Source organism: Phocoena phocoena, chromosome 19, assembly GCF_963924675.1.
Source record: "Phocoena phocoena chromosome 19, mPhoPho1.1, whole genome shotgun sequence".
NCBI lineage: Eukaryota > Metazoa > Chordata > Mammalia > Artiodactyla > Phocoenidae > Phocoena > Phocoena phocoena.
In genome coordinates, this window is record NC_089237.1 from 26,143,419 (window position 1) to 26,161,692 (window position 18,274).

General features: G+C 38.5%; 1 protein-coding gene across 1 annotated transcript in view; it reads left to right on the top strand.

Annotated features, from left to right (window-relative positions):
* SYNRG (synergin gamma) overlaps positions 1–18,274 on the top strand; it is a 92,459-nt gene that overhangs the window by 49,511 nt on the left and 24,674 nt on the right. The window contains exons 13-16 of the mRNA XM_065896595.1: positions 2,622–2,740; positions 2,877–2,939; positions 7,893–8,840; positions 17,608–18,201. Of these exons, the coding sequence (XP_065752667.1) occupies positions 2,622–2,740; positions 2,877–2,939; positions 7,893–8,840; positions 17,608–18,201 (1,724 nt within the window). The remainder of the gene's footprint in view (positions 1–2,621; positions 2,741–2,876; positions 2,940–7,892; positions 8,841–17,607; positions 18,202–18,274) is intronic.

Genomic DNA, 18,274 nt, shown 5'->3' on the forward strand with positions numbered 1-18,274 from the left:
TGGGGTAGGCACTAGAAATACAGAAGCAAAAAGCACAGTTTCTGCTCTAAAGATTGTTAGTTTTATCTGGGTATTTATATTATCTAATAAAACTCTCTTAGAATTGCTCCTTCAGTGGTGAGTTTGTGTGTTCATGTATAATGAATTCCCTAGTTTATGATGATCTGTATTCCATATTGTGAGTTATTTTAAAAGGATATTTGTTAAATCATGATATAAATAGGTAGGACCACTTTGAGCAGTATTTTTAAGCAAAAATGGACATTATTTTTTTGAGAAGATGAAAAGGCAAGTAAGGTGTTAAAATGGGCTGGAGCCAAGAGTATTGTTAGTCTGAAAAAATGACACTAGTTAAGGGCAGGCACCAGTTATGGGATGCCTTATGATTTGTGACATCTGTAAAGCATTTTAGAAATAAGTGGCATGGAGAAAGTGATTTTTGCTACTAGGTATGGGATAAATGCAGCTTCCATGGTAATCCTGTTGTGAGGTTATGAGAGTTACCCTGGGTTTAGAGTTACAGATACTGAAAAGTATGTATCTGAGAAATTGGTTGGACTCGGTGTTGAACTGGATGTCAAAGTCAAAGGAGGAATAGCACTTGAGCTGGCATGAAAGGGCATCTGGAAGGGAGCAACATCATTCATTTATCCATTCGGAAAATACTTACCGTGTGCCAGGCACCGGGGAGCCTCGTATAATAAACAAAGCGGTCATGGGGCGCTGACGATAGAATAGTTCAAAAAGGATTAAGGCGTAGGAATTTTGAGTTGGTTTATTTTCTTTGCTTTTTAAATTTATGTATGTAGCAGGTTGAGCAACTAAGTAAAGTCACCTACCGCAGCCACGTGAAGTAACTGTAAAACACAAATGATACACTAGAGAAAAAGCAAAGCACTTTTTTGTGGCCAAATTCTCTAAAGTCTCATCTTTCAGTAGAATGCAGGTTCTTAAATTTTAAAGCAGTATCCCTCTCTCACTGAGTACCTTTCGTTAGTATTAAACAGTAGAAATAACCATTTGCATGTTTGGAACAGATAACTACTTTATATAACTGGCATAAACACTTTCATGGTGATTACAGTCTTTTTTAATAAAAACTTTAAGGAAAGAACTGGAATGAATTCTTCCTTGTAATATGCATAAAATTGTAGTCTGAGTCATAGCGTTTTTTGAATGGAATTTTATTTTGTTGACTTCACTCAGCAGTACTACATTACTCTGAAGATCCTCTGGTTTTTTTCCAATTCTGAATATAATTTTTAAATTAATAATATTCAAATAAATGTCATATTTAGTGGAAGATTTTACCATGGACTTTAAAGGGCCATAGCTAACGTTGGCGATCATGAAAAAACAAATAGATCATTCAACTTTGTGGTTTTTTCCTAAGACATTAATTACCTTTATTCCTGTGTAACATTCTGTTCAGTGTGTTGTAGTTTAATTACTTATGGAACTTTTAGAAATCCACCTATACTGTATAAACAGTGACCTATTTGTCCAGATCAAATATGTAGCAGCTGTTTGGTATTGGTGTGAAATTATTAATATTTGATAGCACTAAGTCCTCCAGGCACTGCAGACGCCCATTAGCATGCATGTGCAAGAGCAGGGTTTTTACCTTGCTTGTAGGCCACTGATAAGATTTAAATGACTGTAGAAAATTTTTGCTCCAGGGCAAAGAACTCAATAGAAATCCATTTATATAACTTGTGTATATGGTACTGAATGACACAAACGAGTAGTGGAATGTAATCATTCATATGTAAAGGTGGTTCTTCCAGGGAGCTGCCTGGGTCTGATAAGGGGGAAAAAAAAAGGCAGTGCTTTTATAGTATGTGCTTAAGCCGCCCAAGAATTACCCACACAGATACTACTCATTACACTATTTTTCCATCCAGCAGGGAAATGTGTCCACAGGCAAAAGTATCTTTATCTAATTTTGAAGTGATTGTTGTTTTGCTGCAAAGATAGCTTCTGGAACTGCTGATGTGATCCTCGTAAAAATGCAAATTGTATTAACTCTACTGCTGCTTATCAGATGTGGGAACTTCTGCCACTAAGCAATGCAGTGTGATCAAAAGAAGGACAATTTACATCTTGGCTTGAACAGCATTTCATAAATAGATTTTTATCTTAACTATTCCACCTCTGCATTCTGAACCCATCTTAGAGAATAATTTATATTAAGGTTAACATAATTTACTTTAAAATATTGGGTATACGTACTTGGAGCAGTTCACTTTCACAGTTTTATGGACCTAAATTTAAAATTACAGGAAGTCATCATTCTATAATAATCTATTTCTAATGCCATTCCAGTGGTTCTTATGGCTTAAAGATGATTAGATAGATGGTCAGCGTGGATCTGACTCCTTTTCACATAATCAAGAAAAGAATTATTGCTTGAGTGTTGTTTCAATATATGTTTTTTCAAGGAAAAGGATGTTGTTTTTTGTCATTTGTGGTGTACCTATATAGTTTCTAACTTTTAAAGCAGGGAGCCATGAGTTTTAACTAGGTTATCTGTGTGCCATTTTAACTCTAAGTTCTTCCTTGATGACAAGGTAAGGAGACAATGTTCTGGTTATTAAGAAATATTTCTTTTTCCCTTTTAGTGCCCCTTCTTTGTTGATGCCACTTCCTGGAACTAAAGGATCAGCTTCAGTGGATAAATATGCTGTGTTTAAAGGAATTGCAGCTGACAAGTCCTCTGAAAATACTGTTCCATTTGGAGGTAAAAACAGTTCATAAACTCATGAACCTATGAATGTAAATTTTTGTTTTTAGTGGTGACCTTTTACGGTGAATGTCCTTGAGCTGTGAGCTTAAGGTTCCTAAACCTTAATTGGGCTTCTGTCTTTTCATCATAGAGCCTGGTGATAAATATAGTGCTTTCCGAGAACTTGAACAGACAGCAGAGAGTAAATCTTTAGGTAAGTTTTTGTTTCCTTAAATGGATAAATTATTTCCATTTTTAATAAGAGATTTTTATGGTTCTTTCAGTAGCATCCCAAACATTCTTTTATTTTACTGTGTGGTTGTTTTTGTTTCGTTTTGTAGCTCTGGAAATTACGAGAAAGAAAAATGTGGTTCAGTTATTAGATAATAAAATAACTGATAATTTAGAAAAATTATTTTCTAATATTTAGGGCAAACCCCAAATCAATGCAATTTCCTTTGAAGATAGTGCATTTCCTTTCACTGGAAGCCTTCAAGCCAAGTTAGACTCCTGTGACCACTTCCGGTTATTTTAACGCTCAAAACAAGACTTGAGCTGTTGGCAGTGCCGCAATCTGTGGATTGTGCAAAAGGCAGCAACCAGTCTTTTACATCTCAAGATTTTCAAACTTGGCTGTAATTTAATGAGTAGAAGTGAGAGGGCTTTGTGTGCCTGTGTGGTTCCTATCTCTGATAGAAGGGCTTAAATAGAGTAGAAGGGAATGTAGAATGATAATTTGAGAGCCATATATGTAAAGTCATACTTGTGGCTAAATCCTACTGGAAACCTGATGTGTAGGATTCAGATAATCCATAGGTCAAATGATGTCCTTCAAAGCTTAACCACGCATGCTGTGAAATTTTTATCCTCTACTGAGGAGTTCCTCCTGGAAACAACACCACATTCTACCTCTCTGTATTGGACAATCAAATTTGGAACATCCTTCCACAATCATTTGTTCTAACCCTTTTCTCCGAGCAATGGGGAGGACGTGTGGAGGTGGGGGGAAATTACAGGAAAGGTAAGGTGTATGTGTGAAAGTTAAAATAGAAAGTGTACTGCTTAAATATCTGTAGAAATATTCAATCTTTTTTTTTCTTTTCTTTTTTATTTTTTTTGCGGTCCGCGGGCCTCTCACTGCTGTGGCCTCTCCCGTTGCGGAGCACAGGCTCCAGATGTGCAGGCTCAGCGGCCATGGCTCACGGGCCCAGCCGCTCCGCGGCATGTGGGATCTTCCCGGACCGGGGCATGAACCCGTGTCCCCTGCATCGGCAGGCGGACTCTCAACCACTGCGCCACCAGGGAAGCCCAGAAATAGTCAATCTTTTACAGCTCTTAGGTTCTAGAAATGTTTCCTTGTGTTTCATTCAAGCCTTTAGGATGTAATAACTTTATTCCTCAGTGCCTGTATTTTGTACTATGAGTACAAAAATAAACCCCAGAGGAACTTCTGGTTTGTTAATTTGGCATTTACTCCTAGCAATGCTTTTATCAACTCTTGGGCCAAGGCAAGTTTGGAGTAAAGAGCATGGTTTAATATCAGGGTTCTTTATATACTCTGGTATTAGTGATCGTATGATATGTATGTTATTCCTGGGAAACACCATGGTGCCACCAAAATGTAAGCAGCACATCTTAGCCCTGCTTTTGCAGTAGTTTATGAACAGAATCCCAGATGGTTGTTGGCATTGTTGTGTTCTTGCTTTCATTCCTGTCTTACCTTTAAGGCTTTCCAGGGAGAGATGCCAACTTTGTTCATTTTAGGAGAATATATTTTTTTCTACTCTCATTAAAAATACAGGGCTTCCCTGGTGGCACAGTGGTTAAGAATCCGCCTGCCAATGCAGGGGACATGGGTTCGAGCCCTGGTCCAGGAAGATCCCACATGCCGCAAAGCAGCTAAGCCTATGCACCACGACTACTGAGCCCGCATGCCACAGCTACTGAAGCCCACATGCCTAGAGCCCGTGCTCCACAACAAGAGAAGCCACCGCAGTGAGAAGCCCGTGCACTGCTTCGAAGAGTAGCCCCCGCTCACTGCAACTAGAGAAAGCCCACGCAGCAACGAAGACCCAACGCAGCCAAAAATAAATAAATTAATTAATTTAAAACTTTAAAAAAGTGGACTGAAAAGCTACCCATGAAGTCGTATGCTTAATGTACCTCCTGATAAGCAATCTTCCAGTGTCTGCAACTAATTTATTTGCCCGAAAAGCCCCTGTGTTTTTGAACATGTAAACCCACCCATTTTTATTTCTTTTTAACCCTTTCACCCAGGTTACATTTCTAATGGAAACGTTTACAATTCATCAGTAAGTTTAGTTTGCTGTGGTGATTTCCTTTATAAAATAACAAAGCAAAACTTGTCAGTTTCACAGATATTTTAAAGGAGCACATCAAAAATTTAGGCTGTGACAAAATTGACTGCTTATTACCTTTTTATTTACACAAATAATACAAATATTATCAGTGATGTACTTGCCTAAAATTCTAGGGCGATTTTTAAAGTTTTACATCTGCTTCTGTCACTTTGTGAAATTGACTTTAGTTTTATTAGTGGTATGTATAAAAACATAAAATACAGAAATTCTGAATGCTGTTCTTCTCTTTCTAAAATTTCCCTAATATTAAATAGATTTCTCTGTGTTGATAAATTATGCTGGTGAATTTGTTAAGTAGCTCAAATTAGGGGGAAAATAAGCTTCCATTATTTTCCATGCTTTTTTCTTTCTTTTTTTTTTATAAATTTATTTTTAATTTTATTTATTTTTGGCTTTGTTGGGTCTTCATTGCTTCAGGTGGTCTTTCTCTAGTTCCGGCGAGCAGGACCTACTCGTTGTTGCTGTGCACTGACTTCTCATTGCAGTGGCTTCTCTTGTTGCAGAGCACGGGCTCTAGGCACGCAGGCTCAGTAGTTGTGGTTTGTGAGCTCTAGATCGCAGGCTCAGTAGTTGTGGCACACGGGCCCAGTTGCTCCGCGGTATGTGGGATCTTCCCAGACCAGGGCTCAAACCCGTGTCCCCTGCACTGGCAGGCAGATTCTTAACCACTGTGCCACCAAGGAAGCCCCCATGCTTTTTTCATATGATGTATCAAAGTATATATCATGTTATAAGCACAAGCCTGCATTATTTAAGTGACAATTTGCAGAATTATATTTTGGTTTTACACACATTTTTATAGTTCATATGCTTCTATATCTCATTTTTAGGGAAAAGTAGAATTTTTAAAAATGGATGAAGAAATTAAAGCTTGTATTTTAATTTATAACTCTCCAGAAATGGCATTCATATTTTTAAATAATAAGTGATGTTAGTATAGCTATATTTATATTTGGTTTATCTCTGGTTTTCATTATCTGGTATAACCTAGTGGATTTTATGGAAGACCTTCAGGCACTATGCAAAAACTGAGATCATCTGTGTCCTAACCTTATGCCTATGAGTGATAAAATTATTGTGATAATAAAGAATAGAAACCCTATTAAGAACCATGGGCCCAGATTTTTATCAGTATCTGACTGCATCTATTTAATTATTTATGAGAAATACCTTAGTACCTATTTTCTCTAACTAAAAAAATAATTTAAAAAATGCTGTCAGTAACCCCATCCTCAGAGTAGCACAATATAAACTAAAGTTTAAATCCGATCCTCAAAATTTTTTTAAAAACTTATTTATTATTTATTTTTGGCTGTGTTGGGTCTTCATTGCTGCACGTGGGTTTTCTCTAGTTGTGGCGAGCAGGGGCTACTCTTTGTTGTGGTGCGCAGGCTTCTCATTGCAGTGGCTTCTCTTGTTGCGGAGCACGGGCTCTAGGTGCACGGGCTTCAGTAGTTGTGGCATGTGGGCTCAGTAGTTGTGGCACACGGGCTTAGTTGCTCCATGGCATGTGGGATCTTCCTGGACCAGGGCTTGAACCTGTGTCCCTGCATTAGCAGGCGTATTCTTAACCACTGCAACACCAGGGAAGTCCCCTCAAAATTTTTAATAATGGAATTGGTGTTCAAATCCCTTTGGATTGTAATAAATAAGAATAAGTGCTGATTGGTACAGTGAGATTGCTGATTTCAAGAAGAGCCCAAGTACTCATGGATTTTTTGGGTAAGATTCAGCTTATTTGTTGGAAAGTGTGGGGGGAACTACTTTATAATGTGCCCTTAGCAAGAATGCTTTGCAAATAAGCAGATGCCTTTTCAGAATTTTTCATCAAATCCCTTGAAATTAATGCCTCAATATACTTGAGCAAAACCACATAGTATCTAACCATAAGCCTAAGTGCCTAGCTGAGCAGAGTCTTGTACATCCTAAATACTAGATTCAGGATTTTTCGTAATACTTCATTGGTACCTGTGATATTTTTTTTCTGATTGATTACCATGTAACACATTTTATCTTTGAAGGGCCACTATGTGTTTTAATATGCCTCTCTTCAGGAACCTCCAGCGCCTATTTCCTTTTTTTTTTTTTAATTTATTTATTTAATTTATTTATTTTTGGCTGCGTTGGGTCTTCGTTGCTGAGCACAGGCTTTCCCTAGTTGCAGCGAGCAGGGGCTACTCTTCGTTGCGGTGCAAGTCCTTCTCATTGTAGTGGCTTCTCTTTGTTGCAGAGCACAGGCTCTAGGTGCATGGGCTTCAGCAGTTGTGATGTGCAGGCTCAGCAGTTGTGGCGAACAGGCTTAGAGCGCAGCCTCAGTAGTTGTGGCAAACGGACTTAGTTGCTCTGTGGCATGTAGGATCTTCCCAGACCAGGGCTCAAACCCGTGTCCCCTGCGTTGGCAGGCGGATTCTTAACCACTGTCCAGCGCCTGTTTCTTATTCTCCTGGATGCTTGGCTGGCTAGCAATAGTGAGAAAACATCCTTGGAGCAATGCTTTTGGACAGCTGAAGGCTCTGGCACAGACATATCATGTCACATATCATATCACACTGAAATGAGCAAATGAAAATCGTGTGATACGTGTGCTCAGTTTGATTTTTATTTATTTCCCTATCACTAGCCTTCAGTGTGGAAACAAAAGGGACATTGGGTAGGGATATTATTAAACTATGGTTAAATAATGTGAAGCCAGTGAGGGAAAGGTCTGTAATATGCTTGTACTTTAATATGGATCATGGGATTTAGGCTCAGCATTCTTTTGTATTTGGTTGTGTTTTTTCTTGCAGGAGAAAACTTTGCAGAGTTCAGATCTGCGGGAAATGATGATGGTTTCACCGATTTTAAAACCGCCGATAGTATCTCACCACTAGAGCCACCAGCAAAAGACAAACCTTTTCCGGCAGCCTTCCCCTCAGGAGCTATCCAACAGAAACCACAAACACAAGTGAAAAATCCTCTGAACTTAGCAGACCTAGATATGTTTTCCTCAGTTACTTGCAGCAGCGAGAAACCATTGTCCTTTTCAGCTGCATTCAGCGCATCAAAATCTGTTTCCTCACGACCCCAGCTCACGGGATCTGTGGCACCCATGACGACATTGGCGTCAACTAAAACTTCTAGTTTGGCTGATGATTTTGGAGAATTCAACCTCTTTGGGGAATATTCTAGTCCAGCATCTGTTGGGGAGCAGGACGACTTTGCAGATTTTATGGCTTTCAGTAATAGTTCTATTTTATCTGAGCAAAAGGCAGATGACAAATATGAGGCCCTTAAAGAGGAAAGTAGTCCGGTTCCTCTAAGCAGCAGCGTGGGCAGCACAGTGAAGAACGGACAGAACTCTGCCGCTGCGTCTACCAAATACGATGTCTTCAGACAGCTCTCTCTGGAAGGATCGGGACTAGGTGTTGACGAGCTGAAAGATAACACTCCTTCAGGAAAGAGCGATGATGATTTCGCTGACTTCCACTCCAGTAAATTTTCTTCCATGAGCTCGGACAAATCCGTGGGAGAGAAAGCAGTGACTTTCAGACACACCAAAGAAGACTCTGCTTCGGTGAAGTCCTTGGATCTCCCTTCCATTGGTGGCAGCAGTGCTGGCAAGGAGGACTCTGAAGATGCACTCTCTGTTCAGTTTGACATGAAACTGGCTGATGTGGGAGGAGATCTTAAGCATGTCATGTCTGATAGCTCTTTGGATTTACCAACAGTTAGTGGCCAGCATCCGCCTGCTGCAGGTGAGGAATTGGTGAGATTGCTCTGGTGATGGTGATATAGACTTCAAAGATGGTTCTGTGGGTGTTGATTGACAGAAGAGGAAGGCTCTGGCTCTTAACCCTTATGAATGTCTAATAATTAACCTCTTCATTGCCAGTCCCCTTAAAGCAGTGTTGAATTGGATTCTATGGATACTTGGATATGTGGATACCATGAATGCAATGAAACTTAGATTGGATAGCTAAGATATTTTTACGTTTGAAATCTAACACCAACTTGGTGTCTGAGGCACATTAAAATCCACTGCTGAATGAGCCACACATTGCCAGAAATTTTATAAAGACTTTTGCAGTGTCAGTAATGTTCCTCCATTTCTGTGAGTGAAGTCAATGTTTCCTTCTCCTTTTTTCTTCTCTTGGGTATATTTGGCAGCTGCCAATAGAGTATTCTGTTTGGTTTATAGAAACCGACTCTTGTTAGACCAAGAAAGTAACAATGTCTAGCCAGTTATACTGCAGTTTTGCCACATCGCTATAAGAGAAGAGGGCAAGAGCTTGTATCTGGATGCCCTGTGTGCCAGGGTCTGGCAAGGAGGAGGGCAGGAGTTGTTAGTGGAATTGAGGTACGGTTTTCAGTGTTAACGCTATTACTGGGAGTAGTAAATTGTAACACAACTGTAGATGGTAGATAGGGTAACTACTAACTTTCTCATAAAATGTTTGAAAACATCTTAGAAGAGAGCCCTCTTTAAATTCCATATGGATTTACATGTAGCAGTTGATTCTCTAGTCCAAATTCCTGTCAGAAAAACTAGATTCCCAAGTGTCCTAGTTTTTATTTTGTTTTGTTCTTTGATATGTATATAGAAAGATAAACCTATTTTGTGGCCTTTAATAATGAGAAATATCTCAGCATTACTGTATTATTCCAGAAAATGCATTATGCGTACGAAGGGTTCATTGTCGTTTAACTAGAGAGGGACACATAAGACACTCCCAAGTTTACAGATTCAGGAAGAAATAGTAAAGTATGGCGGCTTTTGCATATATCAATTTGGTAAGTCAGAAAACAAAATTGCATCCATCCTTTGGCTATTGAGATGTTAGAGGTCTTCTTAAACAGGGTGCTGAATTGGGAGCAAGGTATAGGAGGAGTGACGTGTTCCACAGGCTACTTGCCAAGTGCAGTGGGCTGTCTGCAGGGCTCCTTGTGCCCCTGACTGTCTACTTCTTTTTCTAATGTACCCTTCTTCAAATGTTTTCCTTTTTTTTTTTTTTTTTGCCGCTGTTTGTTTGCTAGAGTGATTTTGTTTATTTTTTGTATGAGCTGCTTGAGCTACAGCAGTTGGTTGCAAAGTGCTCCATTTTCTGAACAATAATATTGGCTTTTTATTTTAAAATCTCATAACATGTATACTAGCCTTTTGGGCTCTGAAGTTATTAATTAGAAGCTATTTTTCTGAAAGTGAATCTATATTCTTTCACAGTGCCAAACTAGATTTCTTTGTGAGACGAGTCTAATCTGCGTTTGGGAGGGTGTCTTTTCTTTTTTTTTTTTTTTTCCGTTTGGGGAGGGGAGATTGGTTTCGTGACTGAGCTTGTTCTGATTGACCTGTTAAAATAATCTTCTGTGCTCATGTCCTTTTATGTATGTTTGGAACATTCCCAGCTTGGAACCTGTAACGTTCAAGCCAAGTTTCTTCAGTTTGAGGATATTCTTAAAAGAGGATTGTTCCCTCCTTTTGATCTGTAAACCTCCTGTCCGAAAGGAGCAGTATCCCTTTAGAGTGGTTGTTAAAAGGGGTTGATGTCTGACCAATGAGCTATATCGTTCTTGAGCAAAACTGCTGCGTGAATGTATTGAAGAGGGTAAATGGCAGGGACTTCTCCAGTGCAACTTGGTTTTTCTTTATCCTCATGTTGACGCACAGTATCTCTTGCTCTCTTAGTTTGAGGGTTAAGGGTACTTTTTGTTGGAGAAATAAGAAGTGGGCTGATGAAGAGAGAATAAAACGTAGTAGATTATCAGCTCTGGACCTTAATCCTGTTTAGAAACCCTAACTCGACTCTGAAGGGGATACTGTCTCTTTTAACTCTTGCTATAATTCTTTGTATGGAAGGTAGATAACACTAATAACATTGCCTGATTTCTCTGCGTATTATTACATTTAACCCTTTGAGCCCTTGCTGCATATAATTTCAACTAGGCTGCTTTTGTCCCCCCTCTAAATTGAATCTCTCAGCACTAAAGCCTCTTGATGTGCACTCATTAAGATCATCTGGTTTCGTTGGCAGCAAGAGCTGCCCCTCATTTGTGACACTCTCAAAGGGTTAGCAAGGCTTCTGTAGCTACCTGCCTACCTACCTACCTGTAAAGTAGCTCTTCTTTGACATTGAAAATCTTTGTATTTTAATCAGCGCTTTATTATTATTTTTTTGGCTGCTTTTCTGATGTCTTTTTTTCAATTTAGACATTTTCTGTGTGAATGTGCCTTTTCAAACTTGCTTTGGTATATTCCTCTGCAAATACCGATCTGCATGCTTATTCTGATGACTTTTTTCCCAGCTCTTCTGTACCACTCTCTTTTGTGATCTGTAAGTCTTAACGTTAATAAATAATTCTTTCACACATTTTGAAAGTGTGGGGATGTGTGTAATTTGTACTTTTCCAGGATTAGACCAAAGAAATACCTGGTCAGTATCAAGTTTAAACCCTCCTGTGGTTAGAGGGCTTTTTCCCTTTTATTTTGTTTCTTCAAACACCTTTCTCCTAAGAAAGTTATTGGTACATTTTAGCCTTTTCCCCTTATAATTCCACGGATATAAATTTTTAACATGGCACTGGATTACAATGTGAGTTAAAATGTTTTAAAAGATAAGTGTAAACCTTACATTACTTTACGTAATGGAAATTTTATTCCTTACTTCTAGTGAAGATATTGCTTAGTAAACATCACAGAGCCTGTCTCCACTAGGAATTATACTGTGACGAGAAGGGGAAGACCTAAGAGTTTAGTGTTGGGGAAAGGGCCATATCTGTTAATAACTAGGTATATATAAATTTAATTTAAAATAAATTACCGAATGGTATTGAGATGAACTTCTGAGCAGAGTAAGTGTAAACTGAATTCAGATTGATAATCTCTGTAATGAAAAGTGTTTATTGTTAATACCAGGGAGTCTCCAGGACTGAATTTGATGTGAGTTTGAAGTTGGGCACTCCGTCCACTAATCGTAGAGCATGTTGTCTTTCCAGCTTCAGAATGTAGTATGAAGCCACCCTTGGTCTTTTTTAACTTAGTCCGTAAAGCAAGTTCTTAGCTCTTTTCATTTTTAAGAAAACAATTTTAGAAAGACCCATAAAAGTTAGCTGCAAGACTAGACCAAATTTGGAAATTTTTTTCCATTTTAGAGTATAATAATAGTGAAAAACCTTGGGAAAAGGGAGTTGTTTCCATGGTTTAAATTTTTTTCCATATATATATATATTTTTTTTTTTTTTTTTTTTTTGCGGTACGCAGGCCTCTCACTGTCGTGGTCTCTCCCGTTGCGGAGCACAGGCTCCAGACGCGCAGGCTCAGCGGCCATGGCTCACGGGCCCAGCCACTCCGTGGCATGTGGGATCTTCCTGGACCAGGGCACGAACCCGTGTCCCCTGCATCAGCAGGCGGACTGTCAACCACTGCGCCACCAGGGAAGCCCTTTCCTTATATTTTGACGCTTTGGTTCTTTGTTCTTTTTAAAAGTTTGAGTCAGAAAGGAAATTAAACCGTTGAAGGTGAGGATTTTGAATAGGATTCCTGAGAGATTACTTACAGTATCTGAACTATGCCATTTGAGAAAAAAGAAAAGTTGCATATTGGAATTTAGATTAACACTAAGAAAAGCTGGGTCTGCCATTCAAAATACCGTGTTTTCCAGAGCATAATTCTTTAGAAAGTGAATAATACTTGGTTTGCGAAACCTTGTATAATCATACTGTGTTTTAATTATGATGTGTATTAACTAATTTGGAAGAAAGATTTTGGTGTAGCCTCCATCTAGTGAAAATATCAGTTGCCTTTCTTTTAGAATGTTCTGGTGCCGGTCTCATGATGGCTTTGGCTAAGGAATTCCTCTGTCAGTGGAATTATTTAGTGCTATATTGGTCCATCTGGGACTGCTTTATTTTAACTCCTTTCTGCATTTAAGCAGGCTCCAGAAAATGAATATACCTGTGCATAAAACATAATCACATTCACAAATTGAGCAATTAATGTTTCCAGAGTAATATTACTTTTTAGGGAGGAAGTTTTGATAATACATATAACAATATAAACTTTCAGTAAAGACTTGAAGGCTGTATTCTGTAAGTTCCAACAAATCAGAAAACACCATTTTGTTTACCCCAGTGCCAAGTAAAGTGAGATGTGGTTAGTGCCTGACTTCACACATCAGTGCCTGAGAAATTATACAAATGTATTTATATCTTACAGTCACTCTATTTTTCACATTAAAATCCCTGCTGATTTTTAAAAGTAGCTAATGAACATGAAGGGGATTCTGGCAATATCAAAGAAGCTGGGCTAAATCCTAAAATAACTCAAAGAATCAAACCAATTTAATATTTAAAGAGCTGTTTCCAGCTTTGTTTTTCCATCAGTTGAATGCTTTTCATAGGTTGTTTTGGAAAATGTTGGCCCATTAGCTATATAGGGTCATATGCATAGTATGGTCTTCTGGGTGCTCCCCTCTCCCTTGCATGGTCACAAGGCTCTAGTTGTAATTGCCATCTTCTGTGCTCATTTGATTTTTTTCTGTGGGATTTTTAATGATGACCATGTCCCACTGTATGTCTTGGCACCATTCTGTGGCCTTCCAGCCTCCTCTGGACTGAAAATATCCACAGGATTGCCACTTTCCTTTATTGAACTTAGAGCACTGACCTGGAAACCCGCAGGTGCTTACTGATAGCCTGACAACATTTAAACTGTAGATTTATATGAGTAATACACATGAAGAATGGGAGGTTTCTATGCAGATTAGGAAACACTGGAAGGCGATTATACAGCACCATTTTATGGCCTGTCATTCTTATACTGTGATCACTTTCATTCCTGTTTTCTTCACCAACACCTGTCAGGGTGTTTGATACTTAGAGGACACAGTCGGGCCAGGTTCTGTAGTTAATAGAGAATGTAAATGTGACTGACTTCAGAAGGTAGAATAAGGCCAGGAATGGAAAGAAGTTTAAGTGTATAAATATTTCATGATTTGCTTTGGTCAAACGGAGTTTGGATTAAATCAGTATTGGAAATTAAAAGCTGTTTATTCCTTAGGCCAATGAACAGTTTAATTGCTATATAAAACACTAGGGAACAGTGGAATTTGCACATGTATCTCTTTTCTTTTTCTAAACGCCTTTCTCAAAAGCCAGTGACTCTTAATCACCTGGGCACATATGCTTACGGCTTTAGAAAAGATCCATGGGAATCGGTATGGCCTTCTGTGTCCTGTAGCAGCAGCTCACATTCTTTGTTCCAAGAAATACCTTGTTTTCACGTACAACATCCACGCAGAAGGGACGTGAATAGAGGTTATGGAAGAGACTGATAGGGTTACTTGCCAGTGTAAGCAAGAAATCCATGTCTTAATTTGAGACCCATGATGGAAAACAGATTGTATAGTTTATTCCTTTGGCCTTAGTAACAGGACATTGCTGACTGCAAACAAGTACATATATTAAAGCACACAATTTGGTGCACTATCTGTGTGCAATTGCGGTTCAACCTAGCACAGCCTAGGAGTTTTCCAGTAGAATCAGAAGTACAGCAGTGATCCTCTGTTCCTTTTATTGCATTCATTCTGTTTTCTTTTCCTTTTTCTCTTGCAATTTTCAGAATTCAGCTATCAAATTGAAAACCCACCTACAGTAATTTCAGTGATTGCAAAATAAAATGTGGGTTATTCCGTATTATTTTTTCCATCACTCATGTTGTGGCTCTTATAGAATCTTTACTGTTTTTAAGACCATCGTACAATAATACATATCATTTGACTGCTTAGAAAATATAGAACTGTTAACATGGGAAATAAGGAGTTTTCTTGGTTTAATCTACCCTCAGTGAGCTGATTTACCACGTTTTTCTAAAAAAAAGGTTTACTTAAAAAAAAAAACAGTTAACTAATATTCACCATGCTAGGAAATAAAACTGTATTTTTATATTGCTTATAAATGCTAAGGTTTAGGAATACAGTGTTCTCACGTTCCTTATGTGGTAGCAGTACTTCCTTATGTGTTCAAATGAATTGCACTTAATAAATTGTTTTTTTACACTATATAGCTAGTAAATAAGCAAAAGTAAAATTAAAAAAATCAGCCTTGAGGCTTGACTTTCATATATCCAGTATCATTACTCTTCATTATCTTATAAAATATAAAATTTTTCTTTTTTAATCTTTCATTTGATCATTTCTGTGAGTTGTTCCAAAAGGCAAAATGTTACACTTATCGTTCTTAATAAAAGAAACGTTTCTTGAAGACCTATAGTGTTATAAAAAATACTTAAAAGGTCTTCAACTAAGGTATTCCCTTACTGCTTATAATGCCTTTTGCCTGATTATATTACAATCATTTCTGTTTAAAAAAAAAAAGAAAACTTGTTTTTTCTTGCTGCATAATTGCACAAAAGGGTCTTTTTTATTACCATAGCAATTTAGTTGTAATGTTTGAACAAGAGCTTGACTTTTTATTAAATTTATCTTTGGTCTCTAGGAAAATTGCTACCCTTTTTAGTAGATGAGATTCTGGGAGTAGTTCACAATATAGCTTCTTCAAAGAGCTTTCTGGTAGGATGTAATAATAAAAAATTCATGTTCTGACACATTCTTCTGAATGTAACCCTTGAAGACTCACTCATCTTGTGTTTAACTGCATCTGCCTCCTGATAGAATTTCACTTCATTTGAGTCAGGGCACCTTCTGATCCCTTTAAATAGTGGGGAAAATAAACACTACAGCCAGAGACTAAGAGGGTGTTCTGCCTAAAGTCCTGTTTCATTCATTCTAAACTGTACATTTTTCACCTGAATCTTTTTTTCCCTCCTGTTTAATAAGCTAAATTTGAAGGGTACCATTTGCACTACGGAATTTTAAAATATACTGCTGTTCTGTGGCAGTTACCTGCTTTTCACTGGTTGGCCTCTCTGTAGATCTCGGGTTTTCCTTTTTTTTTATTATTCAGCTAATGCCCTTTTCCTAATAGGGTTGAGAGAGAGAGAGCTATTTGGGGTGCACTGTTAGAGGAGCAATGTCAGGAATCCCTTCCTTCTCATAAACTATGCAACATTGCTGTGTAAGAGAGATGAAGAAGCCCAGTGTTGCTTTACCTGTTGACTGAATTACGAAAATCTGGGTCACAGAACTTTTGAGCATTTTCCTTTAATCCATGTTTGTGGTTGTCAGAGAGGGAGTCTTGCATTTGGCCTTCTTACCTGGTGTACAATGGCCAAAATGAGACCAAACACCTCTCAGCCAGACTGAATGGACAGCACTGCTGGAAAGTTGCTTCTCCACACCAGTGTTACTCAGCGTCAGCTGGTTTTGCTTTATGAAAATGAGCAAGAAATTTTCCCTACTAAGACCACTAAAGGGATGGGTTGACTTTTCAATTTTTCTTTGAAACAATTCTATTTTAGGCCCTAAGGCAGGCAACTAAATATCACATTGAGGCTGGTGGCAGCTATGCTGTATAGTAATTGCTGTGCTGCTCACCAGGCCCTGGGCTGGGCCCTTTACACTTGTTATCGTTAATGTCATATAACACAGCCCTTCCAAGTGCATGGTCTTCTCTTTTTACAGATAAGCCAGCCGAGGTTAAGAGATGTTAAATAGCTTGCCTAGTGTCACACAAGTGGTAGGTGGCAGAGCTGGGAGTTGAACCCAGGTCTGTCTGAATCAAAAACCTACATTCTTTCTGCTGTTTTGTGCCACCTCTTAAATTATTTAAAGATATATTAAGCATGTAAAATGAGTCTTCTGCCGCAGTATTTCTTTTCTTTTCCTTTTTTTTTTTAAATGAGGGGGTTACACATAGTTGAAGGAGAAACAGGAGCCCAAGAGGACCCAGACCTTTGATTCTATTTTTTTAGTGATTAAAGTAGTTTAGACTGATTTTTCTTTCCTCATACTCCATCACAGCAATATGACGTCCATATTGACCAAAATAACAACTAGGTAAGTAATTGCTCAATTAAAATCTCATATGTGGCCTTGCCTAGACAGAAACTCCTAATAACTGATTAAAAGTTAAATAACATTATTTTTACTTTAGTTTCGGGATATTGTCAATTTCTAATTAGTTTGTCGTGTACATTTCATATGGTCGTGTTATGAAGGAACATTTTCCAGCAAAGTCAAAATGAAAGAGACTTGTTTTAGGCAGGGAATATCGTAAATACATTTTAAAGTTCATAAGTGAACGGACATTTTATTAAATGACCCTATTCTTATATCAAACTGTATATACATTGGTGGATGAACCTCCTATCTTTTTTTAAGAATTGTACTATCCAAAGAAGATGGCTCTTTGTTACTAAATATAAATGCCAACTCAAGGCTAATGTGGGTTTTTCAAGATCAGATTTTACAGCCCAGCTTCTTTAATTTTAGTACAAGCTCTAAATTTAGTTAACTCCAACATCGCATAAAATGAATCAAAAGTGCTAGACATTTTGCTTCTGCAGAGCTTAGGGCATTTTGCCTAAATGGTGAGCTTGCCTCTAATTGTGGGGTCTTATTTCCCTTTCAGATGTAGAGGACTTAAAATGTGCTGCTTTTGGAACCTACAGTAGCAATTTTGCAGTGAGCACACTTACGAGCTATGACTGGTCAGACAGGGATGATGCCTCTCAGGGCAGAAAACTCTCTCCATTTGTCCTCTCAGCAGGAAGCAGGGCCTCCTCAGCTGCCTCAGCTCTTCAAAAGAAAGAGACTTCGTTTGGCAGTGCCGAAAACCTCACCATGACACCTCTCTCCAAAGTCACAACCTTCACGAGCGAGGATGCTCTTCCAGAGACGACCTTTCCGGCTTTTGCCAATTTTAAAGATGTGGTCCCACAGGCCAGCGAGCAAAAGGAATATAAAAGCGAGGACTACAGGGATTTCACCAGACAGGACCTACCTGCGGCTGAACGGAGCCAAGAGGCCACGTGCCCAAGCCCAGCCCCCAGCAGCGCTTCTCACGACACCCCCAAAGAATGTGCAGATGACTTTGGAGAGTTTCAAAGTGAAAAGCCCAAAATCAGCAAATTTGACTTTTTAGTGGCCAATTCACAAGGCAAAATGAAATCCAGTGAAGAAATGATCAAAAGTGAGCTGGCAACCTTTGACCTTTCCGTTCAAGGTGAGTGGCTTCCAACATAGATTTTACGTCATGGTTTCTTCCACTGCAGTGTTAGATGTTCTTTCTTAGAATA